The sequence below is a fragment of the Athene cunicularia genome (genome assembly GCF_003259725.1).
Source record: "Athene cunicularia isolate RWA chromosome Z unlocalized genomic scaffold, athCun1 chrZ_part1, whole genome shotgun sequence".
Lineage (NCBI taxonomy): Eukaryota > Metazoa > Chordata > Aves > Strigiformes > Strigidae > Athene > Athene cunicularia.
Genome location: NW_020799142.1, coordinates 34988678 through 35016099, shown reverse-complemented (window position 1 = coordinate 35016099; position 27422 = coordinate 34988678). Strand labels below are relative to the sequence as shown.

Here is a 27422-nt window from a genome sequence, read left to right as displayed (position 1 = left end):
AGTAACTCTTACAACTCTGATCCAGAATAAGAGACTGTTAAGACAACATCAGTCATTCTTGACATACTTTCTCTGCCTGATGGTTACATTTACTATATTTCAGTTGGTTTTGAGACAGTAATAGTAACTGAGAATAGATCTCATGTACGTCTGGTATAAACTTGTTGTTAGTACAATCAAAATATAACTTTAGTTCTGGTATTTTTATTTATTAAATGCAGAATATAGCCCAAAAGTATACCCAAACGGACCATGAGGTCAGTTGGTTACCCGGAGAGCAAAAGAAAATCTTGTATTTAGTTTCCTTTTCCTGTGCTGGACTTTCTGGTGTTTCTGGGTGTGGGCAGGGGGTGCAGGCAGGCAGGCAGGCAGCCCCCAGAGCTGCTGCTTGCCCCCGCCTTGCCTCCCCTGGAGAGCTGACCATACGTTGACAGGCTCCGTACAAGCAAACACAGGTTCAAGGATCCTACTTAATAAAAACACTGAAGTAGTTGGCAAGCCCAGAATGTTGCTAACAAAAACAGGGGTTTGTTTTGGTGTTTAAGGCTTGTGCTGATCCTCCCAACTTTTTTATTACTACAACTTCAGTTTCTGTGATGATGTCTTTCTCTCTTAAGTTATGACCGAAATGTGTTTGTTGTTCTCTTTTTCCCAGTCACCGAGAGCATTTTGACATTGTGACCTGTAACAATTTATCCATGTTATTTGTGTCAATATATTTATAAGATCTTCATAGCAATGCTGAATATTTCTTGTTGGCTAGTGGCCAGAATCTTGTTCAGGTGGCAAATCATGGTGAGCACAAGTACTTTTATATATTAAATAAGCACATCTAGTGCTACTGTAGTTCAGCAAGCTTCTGTCTTGAGTAGCTGGCTGGTCAGTTGTTGCTCTCTGTCAGCTGTTGCAAAATCATCAGCATCAGAATGACCGGGTTACACGAGACCATCAGCTTTTGTGCAGAATAAATAAAAATGCAGCTTTTCTTGAAGGACCGGTGATGCTGTGGGTGGTGCAGGGGTCACAGGAATAACTAACGTCTTTTAAATCGGCTGTTTCTACTTTCAGTTAGCTGTTATTGTTTAGTTAGCCTCTTCTAGCTGCGTGTGTGAGGGTGAATGAACTATTGGAGTCAGCGTATGAATTAAGGAATGGCATTAACCTCGGAAAGGTTCTCCACCTCTAATTTCACCTAATGCAGGGTACTAGATACTCCAACATAAATATAAATTTAAAAAGCCTTGTCAGCATGACGCTGTTCTAACAGAACAGTGTTCTTGAGAAGTGCCTGGTTGTCTGTAGAAACCTCCAGAGCCTATTTTTGACTAAAGGCTATTGCATTTGCAACTGGGGGTGGACTCTACTATCGGGCATATGATCGCTGCTGCACCCTGGGACTTAAAGCACTCGTTACTTCAAATTTACTGTGATTTTAGCAAAAGTACAGGTGTGCCCAAGGAAATGCCACTTAGAAAAGTGCCTTTTGCAAAATGTGGGATTAATCAAAACCATAAAGTTATAATCCTACCATGATTTGCTTTATTTTCCAAGCAACTGTTTAAATAATGTTATTGAATCCATATACCGACACTCCCTGATGCGAGGGGAGGTGGGATTGTGTCCTGTCATTTATTGAAGAATGGCATATGCGGTGAATGTTCCCTTTGTACAAGATGTTTATGAAGTCACTTCAGACTCATTTTTGAAGTTTCCATGAGGATAAGGACATGCGAAGCGCAGGACTGGCATACCCACTGAGCCGTAATATTTCTTTTCTTGATTAAATTGACAGGCGTGAAAGCAAAATGGCAGGAAACAGCCTGGTTCTGCCCATCGTCCTGTGGGGCCGTAAAGCCCCCACGCACTGCATATCCACCCTGCTGCTCATGGAGGACGCCTCCATGATCGTCACGGGGTGCCACGACGGGCAGATATGTCTCTGGGACCTCTCTCTGGACTTAGAGGTAAGACTAAAGTCTGTCTAAGCTTAATTTCTTTGTGTTTAAAGTGTGTATCTGGTTGCCAGTGTGACTTTATTCTTCAGTATTACAGCCAGTCTTCAGTTCTCTGTGCTTGTCCTCTCTTCCTCCCTCTCGTGAGGCCTGGATTGACGCTACGTGCTTCCCGCAGATTAGAAAGAGAGCTTTTTCCTCTTGAACTTTGTTGCTGCTCCTGCAGCAATTTGTTTAAGTAACTATTTCCTCTTTTCAGGAGCTGCTCTAAACTAGTTGTGACTTACAAGTTTAGCTGCTTAATGTTGTTTTATGAGAATGGATTCCAGTCATCAGAGGACTGTGCTTAAAGAACTTTTTAAGGTTATTTTATTCAACTGTTTTTTTCCCCATGAAAAGCATAAGAGACAAAAGGCTCGCTGCAGAGATAAAGGTTGATGATTAATTGTTTTATGCCAGTGGCTGCCCTAGAGTTGAAAACTGCAAGTGTCTGTTTTGGAATATGATCTCACAGTTTGCCTTGGTACAGAGAGTTTTAAACTCTTGGAATGGAATAGCAGAACAATCCATTCTTGAAGAGAAAAAAAAGCAGCAGGCGTCAGGCGAAGTTGATGCTGAATGTCTAAACATCTCAGTGTCTTTGAGTTACCCCCATAAATTATGTTTATGTCTGGTAAATTTAAAAAGAAAAAACGGGAGAAAGCAACTAGTTCTTTCTAGAAAGGACAAATAAATGGCAGGGGGGTTTTATTTTTAATCTATGTATGGGCTTTGTATAAACTTATTTATGAATATGTAAGGTTGTGAACTATACTTGATTGGGGGGGAACTATTGTTGCAGTACAACATGCTTTCTTTCCCCATTCAAATCATGCCAAATTCAGCTTATGATTTAAAAATATTGAGAGCGTGCGTTTGTGAGGGCATTTTGTCACAAATTAGCATTACAGTTTTTCGACATGCCATAGCAGCATTTTGTGCAAACTCCTTCAAGATTATATATCTGCTGCTGTGCTAATTAAATGTCTATGTGTCTGTATATATATTAACACCTCTATATTTATTTGATATATGAAATGGAAATCTGGACTGTGTATATTCTGGTTAAGTAATGGTGCTTATGTTGGTTTTAATTCACGTTTTCTTTCCCCGATTGTAGATTAATCCCAGAGCTCTGTTGTTTGGTCATACAGCCTCAATTACTTGTTTATCAAAGGCCTCTGCTTCCAGTGAAAAGCAGTATATAGTGAGCGCCTCAGAGAGCGGGTGAGTTTCCAGAGGATTTATTGCGATGCTGCTCTGTTAAACAATGGAAATCGGGGGTAGAGAAGGGCTCAGGTTGTTACACACGTGGGGTTTTTTTGACTGAGTGTGCCGTCTATAGATACCCCGCACGAGGGGACTTTCCCCTGCAGACACAGAGCATGGTGTGAGCGTTGGGCTCGTGCCTGAGCGGACGCAGGGTCATGCTCGGGGTCCTGGGCTGCTTCCCTCCCGTCTGGGAGGCAGTTTGGAGAGCAGTGTCTGGAGTGCTGGGGGTGATTTATGTTCGGGCGGGCGAGGAGAGGCGTGACGTTTCCTTCAGTCGAGGCACTGCTGTCATCTTTCCGCTTGCCTGAGTTTGTCACTTCAGTTGACAGTAGGTCCATATTTTGCTCATTTTTCTCTGTTTCTTGAGTGAAAGCAAGCTTGAGTTGTTGGCAGGAAATACATGTTTTAAAACTTGGAAATCTGTCAAACGATTTAGCTATATTTCTGTTTGATTTTTATCCTTAAGAAAAAAATACATCAGCAAATACATTTTATTTTTTGAGCAGTTCTATTTACTAATCAGAGCAACTGTTTAGAGGCTGGAAAGGGAAAGGATTTGTCATGCTGTTGAAATTAATGGGGATTGCAGTCAGGTTATTTAAAGAAAAAAAAGTCATACTTGGTGTATCTTTTTAGTAAATTGACCCAAAATCTAGGCTAAAATGTGAGTGTACAAAGTATATTTTATTTAAAAGTTACAATTTGGTAAATTACAGGCCAAAGCTTTGGGGCCAACTAGTTTTGTTGTTGATAATTCCCACGTGGTGTTTTCCCCCCACCTCTTCTCCTTCCCATCCTCTGCCTCAGGCTGGTCATTAGTAACTGGCCAGGGCCATCCTCTGCTGGGCGAGCACTGTCAGCTGGCTGGTAACTTGTGCTGCTGCCGTTTCATGTGTAGCTTTTGCCACCTGAATTCAGTTCCCCTCCCGCTGTGGAGAGCTTTTCCCCTGTGTCCCTGGGCACTGGTGGCCGTCAGGAGCTGGGCCCTGGCCCAGCATGGCCAAACCGGCAGGATGGGGAGGGGGCCAAGCCTAAACAGCCTGACAGAGGCAGGGAGCCCCTGCCCAGGTGCCTTCTCAAGGGCTCTTCGAGGCCGGACAGCAACTGAACCAATTCTCCAGAGCTCTTCAGGGCCGGACAGCAAAGACATCCAAGCACCCAAAGGTGGCCCTGTGCCCGGAGTAGCCCCACGAGCTGTACCGACACTCATGTGCTGCCTGGCCGTGTGAAGGTGAGGCCTTGGGCCGTGGATTTGTTCTGATAGTTGGAAGGCAGGAGGTTTTTTTCCCCCGGAATATGAGCCTAGTTTTGTTTCCAGGAGTTGGAGTAACTACTGCTGTTACCAGGAGCCTGGAATAGCTTCTGAGTTTCAAAGGCAAGTCAGAAAAGTATCTACTCGTATGACTTAGAATTTGTTGTTCAGTGCTTTCAGTTTGGTCTTGGAAGCGCTGAAGAGTCCCAGGAGAGGCTCCCACCCCCTAGCCTGGCCCTGAGAACCCACCACGGTCACTGCCCTCTGACACTGCTGCCTCCCGAACCCTCACGGTGTGGGGAGGGCAGGCTCATCTTTGTGTGCTTAGGGGGTGCAGCAGCAGTATGTAAGGGCTTGAAACATTTGTGAGAGAAATGAGGAATTCTCACTTAGGTACTTGTGTTTATTTAATATTGACTGTTTGTGACGAACCTGGACATTTCACTTGTTTCCCCTTATCTTTGTAGGAAAGAAGAGGTTGTGTAGATTGAGATGGACTGGAAATTCAAATTGATTTTTTTCATTTTTCTTTTTATTCTTTCATTTATCTAAATACAGTCCATAAAGTCACTAACAAATGGTTCAGGTGGTTAAGTTTCTCCCACTGTGAATGGTTTCTGAAAGATGTTTTCTATATAGTTTTAATCTGCCTTTTATGTTTCAGGGAGATGTGTCTGTGGGATGTGAATGATGGGAGGTGCATAGAGTTTACTAAACTCGCCTGCACACACACTGGCATACAGGTTAGTACTTTGTGTTTCAGAGACTCTATTCTATATTGCAAAGCATGAATAGCTGTGGATTAGTTATCAAAATAAGGCTGTTTGCTATTTAAGCTTCATAATTACATTATATGTGTACTGCAGTATCTCATAAATGCTGTATCATCAAATGCCCTGGAGCTGGAAATCTGTGCTGGGCTTCCCATTTGAAAAAACATCATAATTATTGAGAGAGGCTGGAAAGGAAGGAGAGAAAGGAGATTTCTGGAGGAGTACTGCCAGGGGAGGCAGGAGTGTGAGGATGACCTCAGCAGGGAAGGCTGAGGCAGGCTTCTGGCAGCTGGGTGTGCAGGGTGCGGACTGCCTTGGGAAAGAAATGGGGAGAAGGGCCCCTGCAGAAAGCTCCCTTCGCCGGTGCAGGGGGGAAATTTTTAAACATAGAGGCATTAGAATATAGGGGAATAATTAGAATGTAGGGGAGAACTTGCAGTCAGGCTGATGGGTGAGCTCGATGATCCCAAGGGCCTTTTCCAGCCTGAATGATTCGATATGTTTATGAAATTACGGGTTTGATTTCAAATGAAGTAGTCAGTGTCTCACATGGAGTATAATTTCTGTACTTTTGTCAATGTCCATTTAGTTCTATCAGTTTATGGTTGGGACTCAGCGTGAAGGGAGACTATTATGCCATGGACATTATCCAGAAATCCTTGTGGTGGATGCCACCAGCCTTGAAGTTCTTTATTCTTTATTATCAAAGATATCTCCTGACTGGATCAGTTCCATGACTATCATCCGATCCAATAGAACACAAGGTAATTATTTTTGTTGCTTTTATCGTGGCTTTGCCTGCCTGTAAGAGAAACACTGTTTTCAACTTTTTCAAGAACCGGGCAAGGAACTTGAATGTTACTTCTTGTGGTCTTGGGCAACACCCAGCAAGCATTAAGCTTTCCATAAAGCTAAGTATACACGGTTGTCTCTAGTGTCTGAAAAAGAGGCTAGATGAAGCTCTACACAGTATTGTCTCTGTTGCTGTTCCATCAAATGCAAGCCTTGGTTCTGGCTAAAATGTGCTTTTGCATGAACAGAACCCCAAATCTCCCCAAATCCTGCTCTGTGTGTGTGTGCTCGGCAGGATCCGGCCTCACCTGGTAAATAGATTCAGTTCTGTCATCTTCAGCGTGTGCCTGTGCTGAAACCTGAAGGACGAGGAACCTTCCTCCAGGAAGAGTGATTTTTCTGTTTAGAAGAAAAGTGTGTTCCCCATGGGTGATAACGTGCTTTCTCCTGAGAGTTGAGGAGTTCTGGAGAGCGCTGGGGCAGCACGAGCCTGCAGACTGGCACGAGGCTGAAGGAAGGGCTGCCAGCTCTCTAAAGGCCAGGGCTGTCACCTGCCACTAACGTGGCGTGTAGTATACACCAGGATCATTTGTCAAGCTTTTAAGTTGTCATTTTTGACAAGATATCTACGTACTATGAGTATTTCTTGTGATTAGTAGCTTTATAAAAAGCACTGTCATAACGTTTTCAAAGCTCCTTTTGTAGGAGGGGTGTTTAAGGGCACAATAGGATTAAAAAACCCGAAGGCTGTGGAGGGAGGAGCTTCTAGAAGCGATGACAGTTTAGCAGAGAGGTCTGTGAGCAGGCTCGTGTTGGGTGCTGCGTTGGTTGACAGGGTTTGGAGCCATTCCTGCCCACACATCTCTTGCTCTGGTAGTTTGTGTTAATTTGCTGCGCTCAGGTGCTGCGCCCACAACATCTGAGTTGCTGGAACAACTGGAAGTGAACTCCAGTATTGTTTCCTGATACTGCCTTTAATTTTATTTTTTTGTTTTGTAATTGTTTTTATATTGTGATCAAGAAGTTACCCCTTGGATTTTGGTCTTGCACCATACTCGTCTGGTAGGAACAGGAATGTCTATAAAGCACTGGAGATGCTTTGGTTTTTGTGAAGGTAGTAACTCCACTGGAGTAACTTTGCAGTGTCCAACAGCACTACTCGGAACAGTGTCACATCCCTCCCCACATTTAATTTGAGCAATGTAAACCCAAACCTGTGGAATCTGTGTGTCTGAATTGTCACTTTGCAAATAAACCTTTGATTTTGAAGCAAGCGCTTCAGGAATGCTTTGTAAACTTTGAATGTTGAGGTGCTTTCAGTATCTTTTTGTACTCAGAAATGCACGAGGGTGCAACAAGATGAAGACATCCTTGTACTTACAGCCTGATGTTTGTGTTTCCCCAGAGGACACTGTTGTCGCAGTTTCGGTGACTGGCATCCTCAAAGTGTGGATAATAACCTCTGAAGTTAGTCGGATGCAGGTAAACAAAGGCGTCTGCATTAATGAGATTTCCTGTTGTGAGGAAGGGAGAACTTCTATCAGTGCTGGTTCCTGTTCTTCCAGCTACCTGAGGATGTTAGGGCTTTTTCTTCTTTGCCATTTGAAAATCAACTTCCTTAATTTTACTTTACTAATTCTTCAAGTTACCAACAGAACTTCTAATCTTTCTTATGTTTGACCCAGAATTTATTTTCAAAATTAAGAGTAGGATAGCCTCCAATTTCTGCAATTTTTTTTATACCATGTAATGATTTGTGTTAATATACAAACGTTGTGTTAATAAAGAATTATTTTCTTCTAACTTTTCCCTCTTTAAAAGTCCTGTTCTCTCATTGTAAGTCATCTTGTGCTCCATTCCACAGGAGTCTGGAGTTCCAAAGGGAATTCAGTAACAAAGGCTGTTAATGTTTAACTTCCCAAGCTGGTACGGGTGCTGTACTGCGTCTGTAACTTTACTCAGTGCAGGCAGAGCTGACCCCGCTTGCTCTCAGCGGCCTGCCTGGATGCCAGGTAGCTTGTCGGCGGTGAGGATACTAAATAGGCCCTGCTGATCTGTCCAGCTGGGGAATTTGTTAGACTTAAGTGACAAAGAGGATACCACATGCTCTTGCAGATCTTCTTAGGAGGAATAATAGAATAAGAACTGCTACAAGTGTTTTGGTTTTTCCTTAGAAGTTGGCCATCTGGCGTCTTAAAAACCAGCATAGTCATTCTTCCATCACATGGTCTTGTTCCTAAGTTCAATTTGAGCAAGAAAAAAATATCAGCTGGGTGTTTTCTTGTTATCTGATTTCCATCTGGGCGTTGCTCTCCGTAGAGATGCTCTATTTCAGATGCTGGTTGCTGTCACACCGAGTGCTTAAGTGCTTTCTGTGTAGGACAGAATGCTTACTCCCTGTCCTGAAGATGAGGAAATAATATTTCAGGGAATCTGAATCTCTCTGTCTTGCCACAGAGATCTGGAGCAGAGTAAGGGGCTGTGATCTAGGACATCTGAGTCCCCACTTCTGCCTTCACTGCCTGGCTGCCCAGAGTTTCTCTGCTCTCTCTCAGTGAGGTTGTTTTTTGTGGGAGTGGAGAGCCTTGTGGAACCAGTGGAAGTGGCTGCCCTTGCAGACGAGTCTGCAGACTTTATCACAGGGAAGTTGGGATACCGTATACCCATAGGAGTATCAAAATAAAATGTGTTTATTGCAGTTAAAATTTACAGAAACATTGACAAGCTCATGACTCGAGCAAATTTAAAACCATCAAGAAATGCCTTTTTTGAAGATGTTATTACAGAACTAATATGGCTCTATTTAGATTGATAATTTTAACTAAAATGCAGTTAATTTAATGTTGGTTTTGTTTTTTTAGGATACAACACCAGTATTTGAAGAGGAGTCAAAACCTATTTATTGTCAGAACTGTCAAAGCATTTCCTTCTGTGGGTTTACCCAGCGGTCCTTGCTGGTAGTGTGCTCCAGATACTGGAGGGTAAGGCAAGCGAGCCGAGCACCACTGCCTGCTTTTCACTCGAGAAGCTCATTTAATTAAACTGCCAGTAAGAAATTCAGATCAAGATACTCTAAGTCCTTTTAATGTGTCTGTACTGAAAATGGAATTAGCTGCTGTCTGGGCGTTTTAATCTGTCGTGGGTTAACAACAGACTTTTCTGTTTCTTTTCAGGTTTTTGATGCTGGAGATTATTCCCTCTTATGTTCAGTCCCTGGTGAAAACGATCAGACCTGGACGGGCGGGGACTTTGTGTCAGCTGATAAAGTGATTGTATGGACGGAAGATGGACAAAGTTTCATATATAAATTACCAGCCAGGTGGTCAACAATGAAATACTCTGTTTCTTGATAATTTTTTGGGAGATGATAACATGAGAAACTTTTGAAACAACATTGAATATTTTTGGCTTTTATTTTGTTACAAAATCATAGGGATGCTGCAGAAAGTAGGATTGCGTGAGCATACTTTAAAGTGTGTTCCCTAAATGTATCATGTTGAAGCGATGCTCAGTGATTCACATTGCCTCAGCCAGGACTGCTTCACTATTTTCTGATATTACACTGACTCCTTTTCACTTCCAAATGAAGCTGTGTGATGGGAAGAGGTGCATGTCGCTGTTGAACAAGTGCCATAAATTAAAATAAAATGTAATTTAAGTATTTCCCCAACAAGGTCCAAATAAGGAAGAAATAAGATTTTGGAGTAGAATGTAAATGATGATTGTGTTACTGTAACAGAATACTCTTTCAACACACTAAGGGAAGGCACCAGCAGCTGAGTTTGTGCACTAGGTATCAAAAAGGTTAAATAAATGGAGAATAACAAAAGTAGAATAAAAGAACTTCACTAGTTTTCTTCTGACATCTTCATGACATGCGAACATCTCTGTCCTGGCTAGAGAGACGGTTTTATCTTAGAGATCCTTGAATATTCTCACAAATCGCATGAGAATGTCTCACTCTGATGTGATCAGAGCGTGAGGGTGTGAGCAGATTGTTCTGGTGATCTGCTGGAGGAGTCCTGGGCTTTGCAGTGTTTTGCTCCTGGGTCTGAGGCCAAATGTGTTGAACTCCAAAGCAGACCTAAAGCCAGGCTTCCTTCATTCTTTTTTCCTCCAGTTCTGAACATGTTGGGGAACTGAGCTGGACACATTTTCAGCCACAAATTGACAAAGCATACCCTGTACATTAAAATTAGAGTAATGATCTGTACACTGTATTAACAACTGAAAAATGTCATGTTTATGGGCGTGGGGGTTGCTTTTTCTTAGTATTATTTAGTCAGCTAGGAATGTAGTAATGCCTCTCTAATATTATTTTATTCTTTTCTCTCTTCTTAAACCCAGCTGTCTACCAGCCAGTGATTCATTTCGCAGAGATGTGGGGAAAGCAGTAGAAAATTTAATTCCGCCTTTATTGTACAGTGTGTTGGACAGAGCAGATAAACAGGTAAAATTTTGGAGGGTGTTTCTCTTACAGACTGCATTTCTCCTTTAGAGAGTTGAAGCGTACGTACGTCGTGAGCAATCCTCCTCTTTCAAAGTAGACCTTCAGGATTTCTTCTTTTCCTAGAGAAAGTAGACACTTAGGAGGAGAGCAGATGCAGTATCCCTGCTGTTTCGTGTAGTTCTTGTTGGTTTTCAGATAAATGCAGAGATTAATCTGGTCAAGTGGATCTTTAGTTCCTATATACTAACAGTTTATTATTCATCAGCACCAGGAGAATTAGAAGCCAAGTCGTGGTGTGTGTGATGATTAGGCAATAACTGAGCAACAGCTTTTAGAATCGAGACTTGGAATTTGAAAGCTTAAATCCTTGTAAAGAAATTCCAATTTTATAAGCCAGAGTTCTCTCTGAGCTGTGCTTTGTTTTTATATTGTGCTGTGAGCTGTATCTGCTCAGATATATCTAAGGTTGCTGCATGGTGTAGCTGGTACTTACACCTATACTGCTAGGTGTAACTAAATGACTTACAAATGCTTTTATTACAAAACTATTGTAGGAATTCTGCTTTTTTTTATCTTGACCACTTAATCTGTTGCCAAATTTGGACATTGAAGAATTTATATACTTGATTTTTTTTTTTTTCTCTTTATGTTGTAAATCAACACTACAGGTTTTTTGTTTCTGTTGTGGACCATGTTCTTTACTGAGTAGTGTAACTTCAGCTCATCACTGCAGTTAGAATGTTAACAACTTTAAAATACACACATATAAAAAATATTCTCAGTATGAATATCTTTAGAACAAACCCAAATATACATAAAAATCTTTTTTTTCCTCTCCCGTAAACCTGTGACTTGTTTTGTGACTAACCATTCGTATTGCTGTATGTATTCTTTCTCCTCTAAGACAGATAAAGCATACAGTAGCTAGTTTTTATCCTGCTTTTAAAAGATACAGTGGATTGTGGGGAAAGTCAATTTTGAGGGTGCTACGTGGTTTGTGTGTGTGCTGAAGTTGTTAATTTATTCTTTCTAACAGCTACTCATATGTCCTCCGGTTACCCGGTTCTTCTATGGACACAGGGAGACTTCCTATAAGCTGTTAATCCAGGGAGACTCTTCGGGGAGACTCTGTATTTGGAGTGTGCCTGATACTCTTGAACAACAAGACAGTGCTAAAGGTATTTCTAATGAACACTCCTCTTGCCAAGTCTTTTACTGGGCATCTCTTTTTTTTTTTTTTTTCTTGTGTGTTTGTTGCTGGTTAAAGCACTGCTGCTTTTCCTACAAACCCATGAGGTGGTTTTTTGAATTGTTAGCTGCTTCTAAGAGTTATAGTGATTTTTTTTTTTTTTTTTCATATATGATAAAAATCTTAATGTACTCTGAATATTTTTCAGGTGTTAACTGCTTTTTTTTCTAGTTACTAGCTGTGGTCGTTGCTGTCTGCCTGTGTAACTTCCTCTTGGAGCTCAAACCATATACTGCTCCAGTTCTCACGTATATTAGAATCATGGCATCACTTAGGCTGGAAATGACCTTTAAGATCAAGTCCAGCAGTGTTGTTTCCATGTGTTGTGGCAGCTTCACTCTTATGTAGTAAATTAATCTCCAGTATGTAGCTTTTACATTGTTCAGAGTGTTGTGAGATGAAGTTGTCTTAGAAAAGCATTCCTACTTTCTGTTCACTTCTTTTTTTTAATTCACCTCCTGCCTTACCCCTTCCTCTTTCTCTTTTGAAACAGGACTGCAAACAACCACTTCAATATCCCTCCAGGAAGCTTTTGATAAACTTACTCCTCGCCCTGCTGGGATTATAGACCAACTAAGCCTAATACCAAACATCAACGAGCCACTTAAAGTCACGGCCAGCGTGTACATCCCCGCCCACGGGCGTTTGGTCTGTGGCCGCGAGGACGGGAGCATTGTCATTGTGCCAGCCACACAAACGGCTATCGTTCAGCTGCTGCAAGGGGAGCACATGCTCAGGAGAGGTATGCACTAAGCCTTGGAAAAGCCCGGCTGGGTTAGCCTGTGCCTGTCACTTACGAGCTAGACTCAAGTAAGAAATAGTCTCACCGAGTGAGCGTCAAGTTGTTTTACAGGCAGGAATCATGTAACCACGTTCTTAACAATTCTGAGCTTCTGTTCTGTAATGAGAAACTTAAATCACAAATGAACTGTGCTTGGTTTGCATCAGTTTGGGGCTCCCTTCACTAGGAAACCCGGGATATTTCTCTGGGGTTTTTGAGATGAGTAGCAGAGATGTGTGGGAGGATCTCCTTGGGGAAACAGCACATCCGACAGCTCCTCTCTGACTTTGTGGCCTTAGCTGAGGGTTAAACCTTGGCCTGCTGTTGGATATTTGGGTTCCAGATAATGTTGTTTTTATACATTTGTGATCACAGTTGCAGGACAAATATTTAGGTTTTGATTTTTAAGTGCTGCATAAGACATGTAAATATTTTTCTGTAAATACAGCTATGAGCTTGACAGTTACACACCATGCTGTTGGTTAAACTGTTTCCTTTGTGTAACTGATCTATTTTATATAACTTCCTAGAAATTTATTTTTTTTTCTTAACATGAAGTTGGATTGCCTCGAAATTGATGCATTATTCCACAAGTAAATGCTGGTGATTTGTACCCTCATAAAAATCCAGAAGTACCTGTGTATTCTGTGTAAGGTTTGCTGTGCTTGCTAGAAAGTCTGATCACGTGGAGGAGGGAAGTTCCACGCCGTCCTGCAGGTGTTGCACAGAATACTCAGTTCTGGTATTTAATTTACTGGGCCCATTTTGTCTATAACTTTGGAAAAATTCATGATTGGGTAAGGGAATTTATTTTTTCTTATCTTTGGCCTTTTAGATTTATTATATTTTTCTGATTTTCTTTGGGTGGAGGGGCTGTTTTAAGACAGCTTAATTACTTTAAAGTGAGATTGTACAGCAAGACAAAAGGAATTATTCAGTCCTTATCCGGTAAAAAAAAAAATTATGAACATTTTAAAAAAAGACATGGCTAATTCTGTAAGAACTTCTGTCAAAAATTGCAGTACGTCTGTATTTTTCTTTTATCAAAACCAGTGTTTTGGATTGTGAACTGTTCCGTTGAATAGAATTATATTTTTTCTGTCTCTTTTTTTTCCCTTTTTCCCCCTTTCACCCCTTCCCAATTTCCCAGGTTGGCCACCTCACCGGACTCTCCGAGGCCATCGAAACAAAATTACATGTTTACTGTATCCTCATCAGGTTTCTTCTCGTTACGATCAAAGGTATTTGATCTCAGGTGGTGTGGATTTCTCAGTCATCATATGGGATATATTTTCTGGAGAGATGAAACATATCTTCTGTGTACATGGTGGAGAAATTACACAGCTTCTAGTTCCACCAGAAAACTGTAGCGTAAGTTTTACATAATACGTCTGATAACCTGTCTCACACTTTCCATAAATGGTAGAGCTCCTCAAATCCTCCTTGAGGAATGTGACTGTAACGTGAAATGCTGAAGAGGTACCACTCACCCGGTGTGTAACTCTTGCAGATGCTTAAAAAGGGCTTAATTCTTCTGTTGATCTTGGTTCTGTTCGCATCAAGTTTTAGCTACGTAGGTGATTAGAAATAGAGGAAAAGGTGGATATAAAAACCCAGCTAGCTAGGGGAGGGCTTGGTGTTTTACGATACCCAGCAGGAACAGTGGGAGAGGACGACATGGAAGCAGTCTCTGCCCTGACGGTGGTTGGAAATGCGATAAGCCAGCGTTCCCCACCTTAGCCCACAGGTTTTAAAGGCAATTTTTTCTGTTGTAACTTGGATGAGTAGGTAGAATTTAATGAACAAAATGACACTGATTTACTTGAAAACTGGGGCTGCTCTTTTTTTGCTCAACAAGACAGGTTCTGGGACCTGTTCGCTCTTTACGATGTGCAAGAGGTGGGATTCCAGAGAATTTCTGCCAGTGCGGTTCTGTTTCTAGTGACCTCAGTGAGTTCAGCCAGACTGATGTGCCTGATTTTTGGTTATAAAATAGCTTGTTGATCACCATGCTTAGTCCAGTGAAGAAGAGATTATTAAATGCAAATCCTCTGCATTATGTTTCAGATTTCTTTTCTTCCTTTTCCATTTTTTTTCTTTCCTTTTATTAGGCAAGGGTCCAGCACTGTATTTGCTCTGTGGCCAGTGATCATTCCGTAGGTCTTCTGAGTCTGCGGGAGAAAAAGTGCATCATGCTGGCATCCCGTCACCTCTTCCCTATTCAAGTAATAAAATGGAGGCCTTCGGATGACTATCTGGTGGTGGGGTGTTCAGATGGGTCTGTGTACGTCTGGCAAATGGATACCGGTAAGGTTAAGCTCAAAGACATTGATTAAACAATTTTTTAATACATGTATTTGGTTATACTCCTGTATAAGTTGCATCCGAGAGAAGAGTTAAAGGTTGGTGGGGTTTTTGCACATCTGTATTTGGAAATTTAACATTCCACGTGTTCCCAAATTTGTAGACTATATAAGCTTTTGTTAAACACATATTTTTAGTATTTGACATAATTTAGATTTGGGGAAGCGTAGCTTGCTGTGGCTATCGTTCCCTTAAATGTTTTCCTGGGTATCTTTAGAGAGACAGTTAAAACAGCTGCACATGTAGTGTCCTCGCAGTTCGTTAGTGGCTGCGCTTCCTCGGCAGTTTGCTTGAGAGCTTGGTGTGGGAGGGCAGCACCTGGAATCTACAACAGCTTCCTCATCTGCAGAGTCAAGGAAGCGTTTGTCAGGGGTTTTGTGTTGTTTTGTTGTAGGGTTGGTTTTGTTGTTTGGGTTTTTTTTAAAAGGGACTAACAGTTTAAAAGAAACTAAAACTGAGCCTTAATGGAATGGTCAAGAAGGCATAAAATCAAAACAGACTTGTAGAAAATTTTATGATATTTGGGAGAAAATAAGGGGAAAAAAATGCATCAAGATACATGTCCTATGTAATTGCCTTCTAACTCCTTAGCTCACGTCAGGAAAAAGAACCACAAACTTGCAATAATGCCTGAATATTATTGTATAAACTAGATGAGAATTGTTTTTTGCTGAAGCCGTAGGAAACAAAGAGGAACCTGAGATCCATCAGGGAAAACTTAATGCACACAGGTAGTGGGGTGGGAGAGGGAATGCAGAACGGTTTGCAAACAGCCTTCCTCTAAGAGTGCTGAGCAGCTGCTGGCACCACGTTCTGGTCGGGACAGAATCACGTGGTGGGTGGTTTAAGCTTGTCTTGATTTTTGTTGGTGTGTTTTTTCCTTACATACTTCAGCTTCGTGGAAACTTAAGAAAACTCCATCCCCATAGGAGTATCGGTTCTAACAGTAGCTGTTACCACAACAAAAAGTTTTATGCGTTGCGTCCTGCAGCGTTAAATTATTTTTGCCTGTTGTTGCGCTCGTGCTGTTCTGGACATTCTGAATTGTTTCTGCTAAAGTCCTGCTTTTGAAAACGCTGGCAGGGGCGCTGGACCGGTGCGTGATGGGGATAACGGCGGTGGAGATCCTGAACGCCTGCGACGAGGCGGTCCCGGCGGCTGTGGACTCCCTCAGCCACCCTGCTGTCAACCTGAAGCAGGCCATGACCAGGCGCAGTCTGGCTGCGCTGAAAAACGTGGCCCACCAGAAACTGCAGACTCTGGCCACCAACCTGCTCGCTTCCGAGGCCTCTGACAAGGTAAGCTGCCTTTCACTTTGCAGGACCCGAAACATTTGTTTCCGTAAATAACTGAGTAAAATATGGGAAGTCTTTGTTGTAACTGAAAGGTTCTCTGAAATTCTGATAGAAAAACCTAAACCAGCTTTCCCCAGTCTTGGGTCAGTCCTGGGAGTTCACTTCCCTTGAACAGAAAGTATTGGCCTTCTTCAGCCTCATTGTGCAGTTTTCAATGCAGGTGCTCTAAATAAGAGTGACATCTTAACAAAATAAATTCCACTTAGATTGTTTCTATTTTGTGCTTTCAGTGGTAGTGCTTCTCCTTGCTGGAGCCTTTAAACTTCCTCTTCACTGTCTAACTCTGCACTGCTTTCACTGTTGCCTTCTCTAAGTTCAGTCATGCACCAAATAAATCCCTCTCTAGATAGGTAGTAACACCTTTTTAACATCAGCCAACACAACTCCTTCCATCTCTCTCTGGACGTTGTTCCCCACGTTACGTTGCTGTTGACGATGCTGCCTCCCACCTCAGTGGGCATTCTGCTGTTGGTGGAGGGTTTCTTCAGGTGGAGTTGATTTAAAATCTGGATTTAGCGGCGTTTCCTAGAATCTGGACTATTTGCTCGATTGTCTGCTCTCTGTTAACTTGTAGCCTTGATGTGTAGACAAGGAACTTGTCAGCAGCAAGCCTCCCCTTTTCATTTGGCACTAGCTCGGGGGAATGGAGTCGGGGTGGATCTGGGTTTTTCCCCTCTTCCCCCCTTGATACGTTCCTGCAGATCTTGCTAAAGAAGGAGCTAGAGCTTGACTTTTATTTTGGTAATTGTTGCTGTGGGACAGTTCAGAAAAAGTATTACTGAAATATATGTACAAGTAGATATAAATGGAGCCAAAGTAACTTAAATGCTGACAATTAATTATGGTTTGTGAAAGACTTTAAGTGTTTAATGGTAGAAGATATTAATAAGGTTAGTTGATTCCTAAATATTTTGATGCTTAATGTTTAAGGACTTTTAAAATGATGTTTTCTGATTCAGCTGATGAATTGGAATGCAGCTGTCTGTAGCAGAGGTGCTCATTAAGTCCTTCCTGAGCGCTGTGTGTCTGTGGAGAGAGGGAGCACGGCACGTTCACGTGTGTGTTCCTTTAGACACAAAATTAAAGACAGAGCTTCTAGGGCTGTTCCTGGGCACAACAGCAGGCTGCTCGCCAACCTGAGCCACAAGGAAACGCTCCTGTGGCGACCTCTGGCAATACCACGATGGTAAGAGTGGCTCAGGGTTCGAGGGAGCCTGCACGTTGGCCTCTGCTGTCAGGGGAGGATTTTTCTCTGTCCTGGTTATTATCTCACAAACTGGAAGCACCTTAAATACTTCGAGGTGTGGGGAAGTTCCTTTTTTAACAGCTAGTAATGAGCTCCCTTCCGAATTGCTGTCTTGCAATAAGAAAAAAATGGGATTGTAAATTGTATAAAGAGTTAATTTTTACATTTTAGCATTAATTTTATTATTCTGAAGAGCAAATAGAGTACACTATGGCATTTATCCCAAGAAAAGCTAGTACAGTGTAAAAAAATGTAAGGAACTTCAGTGTGGGGGATAGAATGGTGCAAGAGCTAGTTCTGAGTATCCTGTTAATTTTAACGCCTAATTATTACCCAGCCTGGTGGATTTGGACTGCCCGTTGCGAAGACTGGCAGGCAGCAAACGGCATCACGTTGCGGAGATGGTAGAGATGGAGCAAAGAAGCAAAAGGGGGAATTTTAGAAACAGGCTTAACTGTGGGTGGGAGGTTAACTGGTGGGCTCCGTGGCGTGGCAGTGCAGATCCTTGAGCAGAGCACGAAGGCAGAGCTTCCCCTTGGGCATCGTGCGTTTTTGTTTGGGCCAAATACAGAGAGGAGGCGAGTCCTGATCTTGTGAGGGTTCTGTGAACTTTGTCACAGAAGGAGCATGAGCCCTGGCTTTTAAATTTTTATCTTTCTGTTAAAGATTAATAGAAGGCAGTGCAAAATTGCCTTGAAGGAGACTGGGAAGAGTATCCTTCGAGTTGGGTATTAGGGGGGGGTGTGAGAGGCTTTGCTCGCCCTGAGCAACCACCTGTGGTGGCTCCTGCTTTGGGCAGGGGCTGGGCGAGAGGGCCACCAGCCTGCCCTCTCCTTGTGACCCGCTTTCCCTCGCTCCTGGCAGGGATTCCACAACTCTACTGCTCAGCGCATGTTTTTTCCCTCAGAAAGCCCTGTGGGAGCGGACGGGTGTTGAATGTGCTCGGTCCCTCTGACCCGAACCCGGAGCGGACGGAGCCGTGTGCTGGCCGTTGGCTTCCTCTGGCTTTGGCCGGCGGCGGGCAGTGGCCAGCAGAGCGCAGCACCGCTCTGCCCGCGGGCACCCAGCGCCCGTTCCCGGGAGGGACCTTCCTTCCACCACCCCCCTTGGGGGGCTGCCCCCGCGCTGGGAGTGCAAACGGCTGCTGCACCTCAGCTCAGCGGTCGTTAGTCCTCAGATATTTGGGTTATAGGGATGCTTTTAATTTTACCGTTGGGACCCGTACCAGAGACCATTTAATGAGAAGTTATCTATATTACATTCTGAGAAAATACCTGGATTTTTTTTTTTAATAAGTAAGGAACATGACTAAATCAGTGCCTTCTAGAACAATATTTATTGACATTGAATTATTTCTATTCGGATGTAAATTATCCACTATTTGCTTCTCGTGGCCCATCTCTGTGTGTTCGTTCTCCAAGCTGACCCCGGGGTACCTTAGACCCAAGAAACTTAAGAGCAGGGAGTGAGGAGGGTGGGCTCTGTTTAATTTTTCTTTCATCATCCCTCTGACCAAATGTGAATTTTCCTTCTGGCAAGTGCCTTCACCTTGTTACATAAAATCCATTTCACGTAACTCGAGGGAAGACAGAAATTAAAAATGATCTGATTGTGGTGGAACAGCAGATGGTATGGAAGGCTTTGCCAGGCCTGTGTTTCATTGTTGGAGAGGCTTTTGTATGTTTTGTGTGTGCATGTGTGCTTTTGTATCTGGCTTGTTACAAAATGAGCGCGTTGGACTAATGTAAAACATTTAGGTGTGTTTCTTGAGCATCGTCCTGTGAGTATTTACTTGAAGTATTTACTGTGGTAGAAAAATGAAGATTACCATAACAAATCAGACTAACGCAGGGGGTTGCTTTAGAGAAACGCCCTTTGTGCATATTCTGCTTAGACAGGATTACAGGAGTGGTTTCTTACTCTGTTTTTTTTTTTCCCCCTGAGCCTCTTGCTGCGAGCCCGTCAAGGGGAAAGGTTACTCCTGAGTTACTCCAAAGTGGCAGTGAGAAGGGAATCGTGAAGAAGCTGCAGCTGGATCAGCAGCTGCTCTCAATGGCAGTCAGGCCGATCGGTTGTCAGGTCAATCCAGGCTTGGGACCGATCGGTTCCCAAGCATAAAGCTGATGTAAAACTTTGGAAAGGGCAGTTTTTCAGAGGGAAGTTTTTTTTTACTGTGAAAAGCAATCTTGCACTCTTCAGGGATATACAGTAATGAATAGCTGCAGAAAAAGCAGAATGCGTTGGGAGAGACAAATCGGTCTTTACAGCTATAATGGAAAAGGAATATATAAAAATTACTTCAGTTTTCAAACAAGTGCTGTGACATTTGTACAAAACTGAAAGCAGCCAAGTAGTTGTAGGACTTGAAGTGCTTACTGTCTTGAAAAAAGTCCTTGAGAGAAAATAAATGGTACGTATGCACGTCCAGTTTCCCAGCTGTAAGATGTTAAATAGAATACACACCTGTCGCTGGGATTCCTAGTGATAAATACATTTGTTAGTGTTCAGAAGTAGAATGAAAAGGGTTGAAAAGTGCAAGCTACTGGGTGTCGGTAGAAATAAATTAATTTCTCTGTGGTGAGTTTTTTTTCTTCCTTGTGAGGAAGGGAAGGAGGAAGAACATGGACTTAAGCAGTGGAATGAACAAGTGACACACTAAATGCATACCTGGACAAATTTATTAGTAGCTTATTTTTCAGTGGCATAAACTGAAGCTATACTTAGTAACCAAATATGAAATATTTAATGTGTTTTAATAACAAAATATTGACATTTTATTGTTCCTTGGAGTATAACTATTATTTTTTAGAATTCATGAGAAAGAAATGTGAAATTCTGTCTTAGAGAGCTCTGTTTTTCTGAAACTTCTGGAAGTGAAACTTCTGTATTTTAGGGGTGTACCACTTGATCCCCAGTCTGACATGCCTGATGTTGTGAGAAGTGCTGTAAAATTCTTCACTGATGTTTTCACACGTTTAGCATGTTTTATACCCGTGTGAGTTTTCAAACTTTGATCATCCACAGCTTCCTAAATCTGTGAATTAGTTTTGTGAAAAATGTTTTAAAAATTGACATTTCAGTTGGATTACTTTTTTTTTCTTCTTTTCAGGGGAATTTACCCAAATATTCCCATAACTCCCTGATGGTTCAAGCTATAAAGACTAACCTAACAGATCCAGATGTACATGTGCTCTTCTTTGACGTAGAAGCCCTGATAATTCAGCTGCTGACCGAGGAGGCGTCCCGACCCAACACTGCTCTCATCTCTCCGGAGAATTTACAGAAAGCCTCTGGTGGGTCTGACAAAGGAGGCTCCTTTTTGACTGGTAAACGAGCAGCCGTCCTCTTCCAGCAGGTCAAGGAAACAATCAAAGAGAATATAAAAGAGCATCTTCTCGATGACGATGATGAGGATGAAGAATCGATAAGACAGAGGAGAGAAGACGGTGACCCAGAATATCGCTCTAGCAAATCTAAACCATTAACTCTATTAGAATATAATCTCACCATGGATACAGCAAAGCTTTTTATGTCCTGTCTTCATGCCTGGGGCCTGAATTCTGTTCTAGATGAGCTTTGCCTTGATCGTCTTGGGATGCTTAAGCCACACTGTTCGGTGTCCTTCGGCCTCCTCTCTAGGGGAGGCCACATGTCCCTGATGCTTCCTGGCTACAATCAGCCCGTGGGCAAACCGTCCTACGATGGTGTGGAGTTGGGAAGGAAAATGTCCATCACGGAAGGGCTCGGGAAGGGGACGTACGGTGTGTCACGTGCTGTCACCACTCAGCACCTCCTCTCCGTCATCTCCTTGGCCAACACGCTGATGAGCATGACCAACGCAACTTTCATCGGAGACCACATGAAAAAAGGGCCGACGAGGTACAGCAGATAAGTCACTTGAAGTGGTGAGAGCTTGCTGTCAGAGTCTCTGTTTTAGTACAGCACTTTGGTTTGTGTAGTCTTACTGTGGGGTTTGACGTACGAAATGGCTGTGAAAACCTTTGGTATCTAGATGGAGCTGTGCGTAGTTCTTCTTTCTTGAATGTAATATTTATTACACTGGGAGAACTCTTACTGCTGTGAATGGAGTTATGTGACTTACACCACCGGTAGAACAAGGACTTGTACGAATGTATGCGCCCGTAGGTCTTGTTTTTAAAGAGTTTTTAGAAAGGGTAGGTCAAGCTCTAAATAAATCAAAACATACAGGTGAACTTTTTATCACCAAAAAAGAACCTTTCCTAGGAACTGTGAATGAGATACAGGTTTTCCTCTCCAATCGACTGCTTTTTATAGAGTTGCTTTTCAGTTTGTTAGTCACAGTATCTTTAACGAATAATCTGTTCTTTTTTTTTTTTTTTTTCTGTTTGCCATCTCTTCCCATATCCTCTTCTCCCCCTTCGTGTATATTTTGTGTTTAGGCCACCTAGGCCAGGCACTCCTGAGATGTCAAAAGTGAAGACACCCCCTTCGATTTCAAGTCATGCAGCCCAAGGACAAATTAAGCAAGGTAAAAAAAATCACTTGCTTTGGAACAATTTGATATGTCATTTCAGCTCTTGACACTGACGTTATCACCTCGCTATCAAGTGATAAAAATATTGCTGGCTTCTACATGGGAGGGAAATGTAGTGTCGTGTTCTAGATGAAAATTTTAATGACTAAGATCTTTTTAAGAATCAATATAACATGCTGATGCTGTCATGAAGCCATTCCCTGACAATTTTTGTATATTTTAGGTGCTGCCAAACATTCTGGTGTTGAGGTGATAGTAAGAGGTTTAAAAGCTATAGCTAAGTGCTATACAGCCTAATACGAGAATGTTTATGTATGTTACAAACTAAAGCATAAAGGGAAATACTCATAAGTAGTGCGTAGGCATTTCCTCTCTTTTTTTACGAAGGAGGAAAAAATTATTTTATCGCTGCTTCTACCACCGCTGCAGTTATGAAAGATGGTGGTGGATGGTACCGAAGGATCCCTCAGTAGTCTGCGTTGGTTCTGTTTTTTTCTGGGTGTAACGGCCAGGTGCAGGAAGTGGAACAGCCTCTGGTGTAAGCGACGGGCATACGCAAGATTAGGGGGAAAAATTCACCACTAGAGCTTCCTCCGGGCAGCAGGAGCTCTCAGGAACAGGCCTGCTGGGACTGGAGAGGTGGAGGAGGCACCTTTCTCCCCCTTGGAGTTCAAGCTCCTGTTTGATGGGGCAAATCAGCTGCTGCTCTTAATGCTACAAATAAAGTAAATGTAAAAGCACCGTGATGTGGCTGACTGTGCCTCGAGCTCAGGAGCGAGGAGCAAGGGGACTGTGGTGAGAGCTGGGTGCGTGTGAGCCCGGCTGCCTCCCTATACACAGGGCAGGAGAGGAAAGGCTTTTCTCTCTTTTTCCATAACGTGTTCCTTTGGGGGCGTTTAATCTGTAAAGCAGATGTTCTTCAGGATTTATTTGAAGTTTCCGTTCAAAATTGAAATTATCTTTTTAACTTTTAACTATTGCAGCTTTGTCTTTTCAAGCTGTATGAATAGAGAGAAAAGTGCAATTTGCACAAGGATTGCATTTTGCAGAATACAAATGCCCTGTCGTGGTATTCACCAAAATGTACAATCCTGATGTGCATTAGACATATGCACATCTTTAAATACATCTTTAAACTGCACAACTGCTCTTGGATTAGAGAGCTAGTAAGCACAGCGTTGAGCACAAGTGCATCAACTGTGTGATTTTCTTTACTCATGCAAAAAAAGGGCGTGTTTGTATCTGGGGAGGAAACTCGCCCATCAGCAACATTTGTGTCTGTTTATTCTTTTCCTAAATATAAATATTTCACTATCATCTGTGGTTGGAAAGGGAAAATCAATTTCAGGAGTGGTAGCTTTTTTTTTTCATGATCAAGGGTGCTACATAAATAGAGAAGTAATGATCAGTAACAAAAAGCAGAAATAAAAATCAGGATTCTTGTGTCAACATGTGAGGCTTCTTTGGGTTTGTTTGGTTTTTGTTGTTTTTTTTTTTACAGCCATTTAGTTTTCCTCTTTGAAAGATAATTGTTTGAAAAGTCAGGGTTTCTGAGATGGTGTCTATCTATCTGGCAAATTCAGCGCAAGGCAAAAACATATTTATTATGGAAAAAAAAACCATGTTTATCACTGTGGTTTGGTTTTAGAGATAGGATGCATTATGGGTTATCCTTCCTGACTGACAGCTATGTAATTTTTCTTTTGAGATAGCTTTGCTAATTTGGGGGATAGGCATGCTTTAGTTACCCCCTGGAAATATTGATGAGAAACAATTGATAAAAATGAAATTCGGTGCACTGACAAAAATACAGAGAACTGCTCCTGTTCCTAAATGGACGGTTTTGGTGTCTACTGGCATGTCTTGCTGCTCTTGGGGCAAGATGGGTGTAAGCAGTACTCCTTGGTCTGAAGTTTCCTCAGGGCTTACCTTTACATCCCGTCGTGCACTGCTTGCAGTACCTGGCCACTCAGAAATTTCTAGTGCTGCTGTTAGAGATGCAGTTGCTGCCCTGTGACACGGGCAGCTGCCTCCGTGAGGGATCGTGGGAAGGGAGCAAACGGCTCCCCCAGAACCAGGCGGAAGAGAAACGGCAGAGTAAGGCTTTGGCTCCGCTACGGGCTGGGTTTGCATTTTTACAGGCAATCCCTTCCACAAAATAAAGAGCTTTTTTGTAAACGTCTTCTGAAGGCAGGCTTGCCTGTCCTGGAGCGATTTCCTCCAGTCGTGCTGTCGCCACGCGCGTGCCGCCGCGGTGCGTTTGTGTGGAAAGGACGGAAAAATCAGTTTTGCTGCAGATGTCCCACGGTGGCAGGAGAAGCTCACTGCGGGAAAAGCAAACAGAGCATTCAGAAGACAATGCTTAATCGGTTCAGGAGCTTGAACCCATTGTTGTTCTGCAACGGAATAAGAGAGGGGGATTAATTTGAAGATGCTTGTGCATGACATATGGTAATTTCTCTATAGGAAGGACGTGTCAGACAGTGACCTCTAAAGCCCCACCTTGACCCCGGGTTGTAGCATGTGTATGCCATAAGGGCTGTGCATCTTTTCATGTGATAATATTAAGTCCTGCAGCATTAGTGGAAGCGTAGTGTGTAGAACTGCCGCGAAATGACATTTGCACCAAGAAATGATGCCATTCGCAAATTAAACATCCCAGACTCTGCTTTGAGCCGCGCGCTTGAGCTGCGCCCTTCTGTATTTGCTTGCCTGTAGCTTTGTATGCTTCTGCTTGAGATTCTTAGTCCTTTCTTTGCTGTAAGTTTAACATTACTGGAACGAGGACAGATTTAAAACGAACCTGTGTGAAAACTACCCACCAGCAATACCTCCTGTCCCGTTTGAGAGTGACAGATGGGACAGCCCAGGTTTAAAAGGGGTTATTTCGGGGGTTATTAATGACTAGTGCAAATTCCAAATCTCAAAACGGGAAAGGCACAAAAAGCAGCAGTGAAACTCCCGAGTTTAAGGTTTGTAGTCAGCCGCGCTGTCAAACCAGATCTCGCTAGCTGGAGACACGTTTGTAACCACTTGGTTTACAGGTACTTCTGTCTTTTCAAAGCCTGCAGGTTTCTGTTAGTGTATCTGTGTTTCTCTGCAGTTGCATGTCTTCCTCTCCCTGGCATTGCACTTCTTGTAAAACCTAGAATTTTTTTTAAGTTTGATATTATCACAGTTTCCTCTAGTTTTGTTTTTCATTCCTCAGTGATACTAATCTGTTTTTCAGAAGCTGCTCTTCTCACTTTCCTCTTTTTTTTTTTTTTCTCTTTATTTCTTCTTCTTTCCTCTGCAAGTTGCTCCTGCTGTTTCTTCTAGCACTGAAGCTGGTCACTCTGGCTCTGACACTGCTCCTCCTTTACATACCTGTTTCTTAGTCAATGAAGGTATTCTTTCCTCACTTTTCTATTTGTCTTTTACTTTCAACTAATGTCCCTTATCATTGTTATGACGTGACTTTAATTTGATCTGTGTAGGAATTTTTCTTTGCCAAAAAGACACAGTAAGGGTTTTTTTGCATACTTTGCCATTAATGCTTGGCAGAGGGTGAGCAGATCTAGTTTGTGTGTCTTGGACCTACTGTTGCGTTCCCTGTGGGGCTGTGTCCTGTCCCCGCTGGGGGTGCGGGGGGCCAGCCCCGACTGGAGCCCTGGGGCTGAGCGTGGGACGGGCCTTCTGCTCCCCCGCCAGCCAGTGCCAGCCCCCCGGGCTCCCCCTTACTCATGGAGGACTGCCAATTCAATGCTCCTTTTCGAACAAAACAAACTAAACCAGTTCTGTGTTGTTTACACTTCATCTGTGGTGTTTACAAAACCTCAAGTGTTTATTTAAACTATTTGGGTTTTGTGTTGGGGAAGATTTATTTTTCCTAATAAATATTTATCCACATTTGGAAGAACCTCTCCCTGCCTGAAAGACGGGCACCAAAACCAACCAAAGAAAACCCCCTTGTATCGCAGCCAGCAAGTTGCTTGAAATCAGAATTTTTATGCCCTTCTTACTAAGCTATAAATTCCAGCTTTCGTGCATTTCAAGTAGGAGAAACAGTGCTCTCAAATTGGGAATTCCTCTTTTTAATACATTTTTCTTTAAGGAAAATTTATTATAGCAGCATGAAGAGCTTTATTAGCTAAAATATTTAATTTTTAATGCTCAGTATTGCTGACAATCTAAAAATATAGATCTATATGCTCACCCTGAAGTATTTCTCCAGTTTCCCAAGTCAGTGTAGATCACAGCAGTAGAAGAGTTCTTTTTCATATAGAATATTTCATGAGCATTTTTACAAGCTGTGTTGTCTGAGCTTGCTATGCTTATCTTGTCTGGTTTTAACTACACAGTATTGCAGGTTTGTAGTACCAATGCACCTGAGGTAAGTGTGTTGCAATAAAGGTTAGGTGGAAAGATAAGGATAGACATACGTGTGCTTGTATGTATTTGCATAACTTTTAAAACGGGACAGCAAATTCTTTGTAATCTTTCTAGGGGCAGTTCATGTGCTAAGTTTTCTGTAGTTGAGTGCACGTAAGCCGTGGAATACCATAAGTAATGCTAATTCTGGTTCTAAGAGGGCTTCTAAATCTTGAGCTCAGAACCACGGCCTATGCTTTAGCAAAAAAATTGGCCGTAATACTTTGAGGGATTCCTTTTGTATTTAGTATGTGTGCTGAGTATATTCTTAAGGCTGCAAGTTTAAAACCCCAGCATGCAGCTAGATCCTGGAGTCTTTTTGAGAGGGGCTGGGGAAGAAGAGGGATGTTTGTGTTTAATCAGGACGGATTTGAGGCAATCTCCTGCTGCTGCCTCGTTTGCCCCTTGCTTGTGTTTGGGGAGATTCCTGCCTGGGAGGCTCCTGCCTGCCCGCTCTGGAAAGCACGTGCCCAGAGCTCAGCTGGGATCAGTAAAAGACGGGGTACAGCCCGTGATGGGGTGAGCCCCAGATTCCCACTGCAGACAAAACAATTCTGTTGTTCTGCTGCAAAATTGGTTCAATTTTTTTTTTTTTTTTCTCTCTCCCTCTTTGTCCCATCTTCTCCTGAAGATCTGCTGTGCGTGCACCAGGCCAGCAGCCAATGTCAAAACTGACTTGGTGACATTTGGAACTTAAAATTGCTTCCATGTTTATGATGTTAATCTTGCTGTTGTGATGTTTTACCAGGGTGGAGCCAGCTCGCTGCTATGCACTGTGTCATGCTCCCCGACCTGCTGGGGCTGGATAAATTCCGACCTCCTCTTCTGGAGATGCTGGCTCGCAGGTGGCAGGATCGATGCTTGGAGGTGACTTCTGTAGTAATTCTGTACTGCCAGGGTTTTGGGGGCTTATTTTGTCTTTTACTGATCATGTTTTTCCTTAGTATATAAAAAAAAAAAAAAAAAAAAAG

General features: G+C 42.6%; 1 protein-coding gene across 3 annotated transcripts in view; it reads left to right on the top strand.

The window, feature by feature from the left end:
• The window catches only part of WDR7 (WD repeat domain 7), a 116570-nt gene that overhangs the window by 10756 nt on the left and 78392 nt on the right, over positions 1–27422 (top strand). For 2 of the 3 annotated variants that reach the window (XM_026865343.1, XM_026865341.1), the window contains exons 2-18: positions 1793–1964; positions 3112–3218; positions 5180–5258; positions 5878–6052; positions 7486–7562; positions 8942–9061; positions 9254–9399; positions 10428–10530; positions 11567–11708; positions 12273–12521; positions 13711–13931; positions 14672–14867; positions 16008–16222; positions 20635–21404; positions 21947–22035; positions 25338–25427; positions 27200–27318. In XM_026865343.1, the coding sequence (XP_026721144.1) occupies positions 1806–1964; positions 3112–3218; positions 5180–5258; positions 5878–6052; positions 7486–7562; positions 8942–9061; positions 9254–9399; positions 10428–10530; positions 11567–11708; positions 12273–12521; positions 13711–13931; positions 14672–14867; positions 16008–16222; positions 20635–21404; positions 21947–22035; positions 25338–25427; positions 27200–27318 (3057 nt within the window). In that variant the 5' untranslated portion in view covers positions 1793–1805. The remainder of the gene's footprint in view (positions 1–1792; positions 1965–3111; positions 3219–5179; positions 5259–5877; positions 6053–7485; positions 7563–8941; positions 9062–9253; positions 9400–10427; positions 10531–11566; positions 11709–12272; positions 12522–13710; positions 13932–14671; positions 14868–16007; positions 16223–20634; positions 21405–21946; positions 22036–25337; positions 25428–27199; positions 27319–27422) is intronic. The other variant, XM_026865342.1, reaches the window with a different exon arrangement.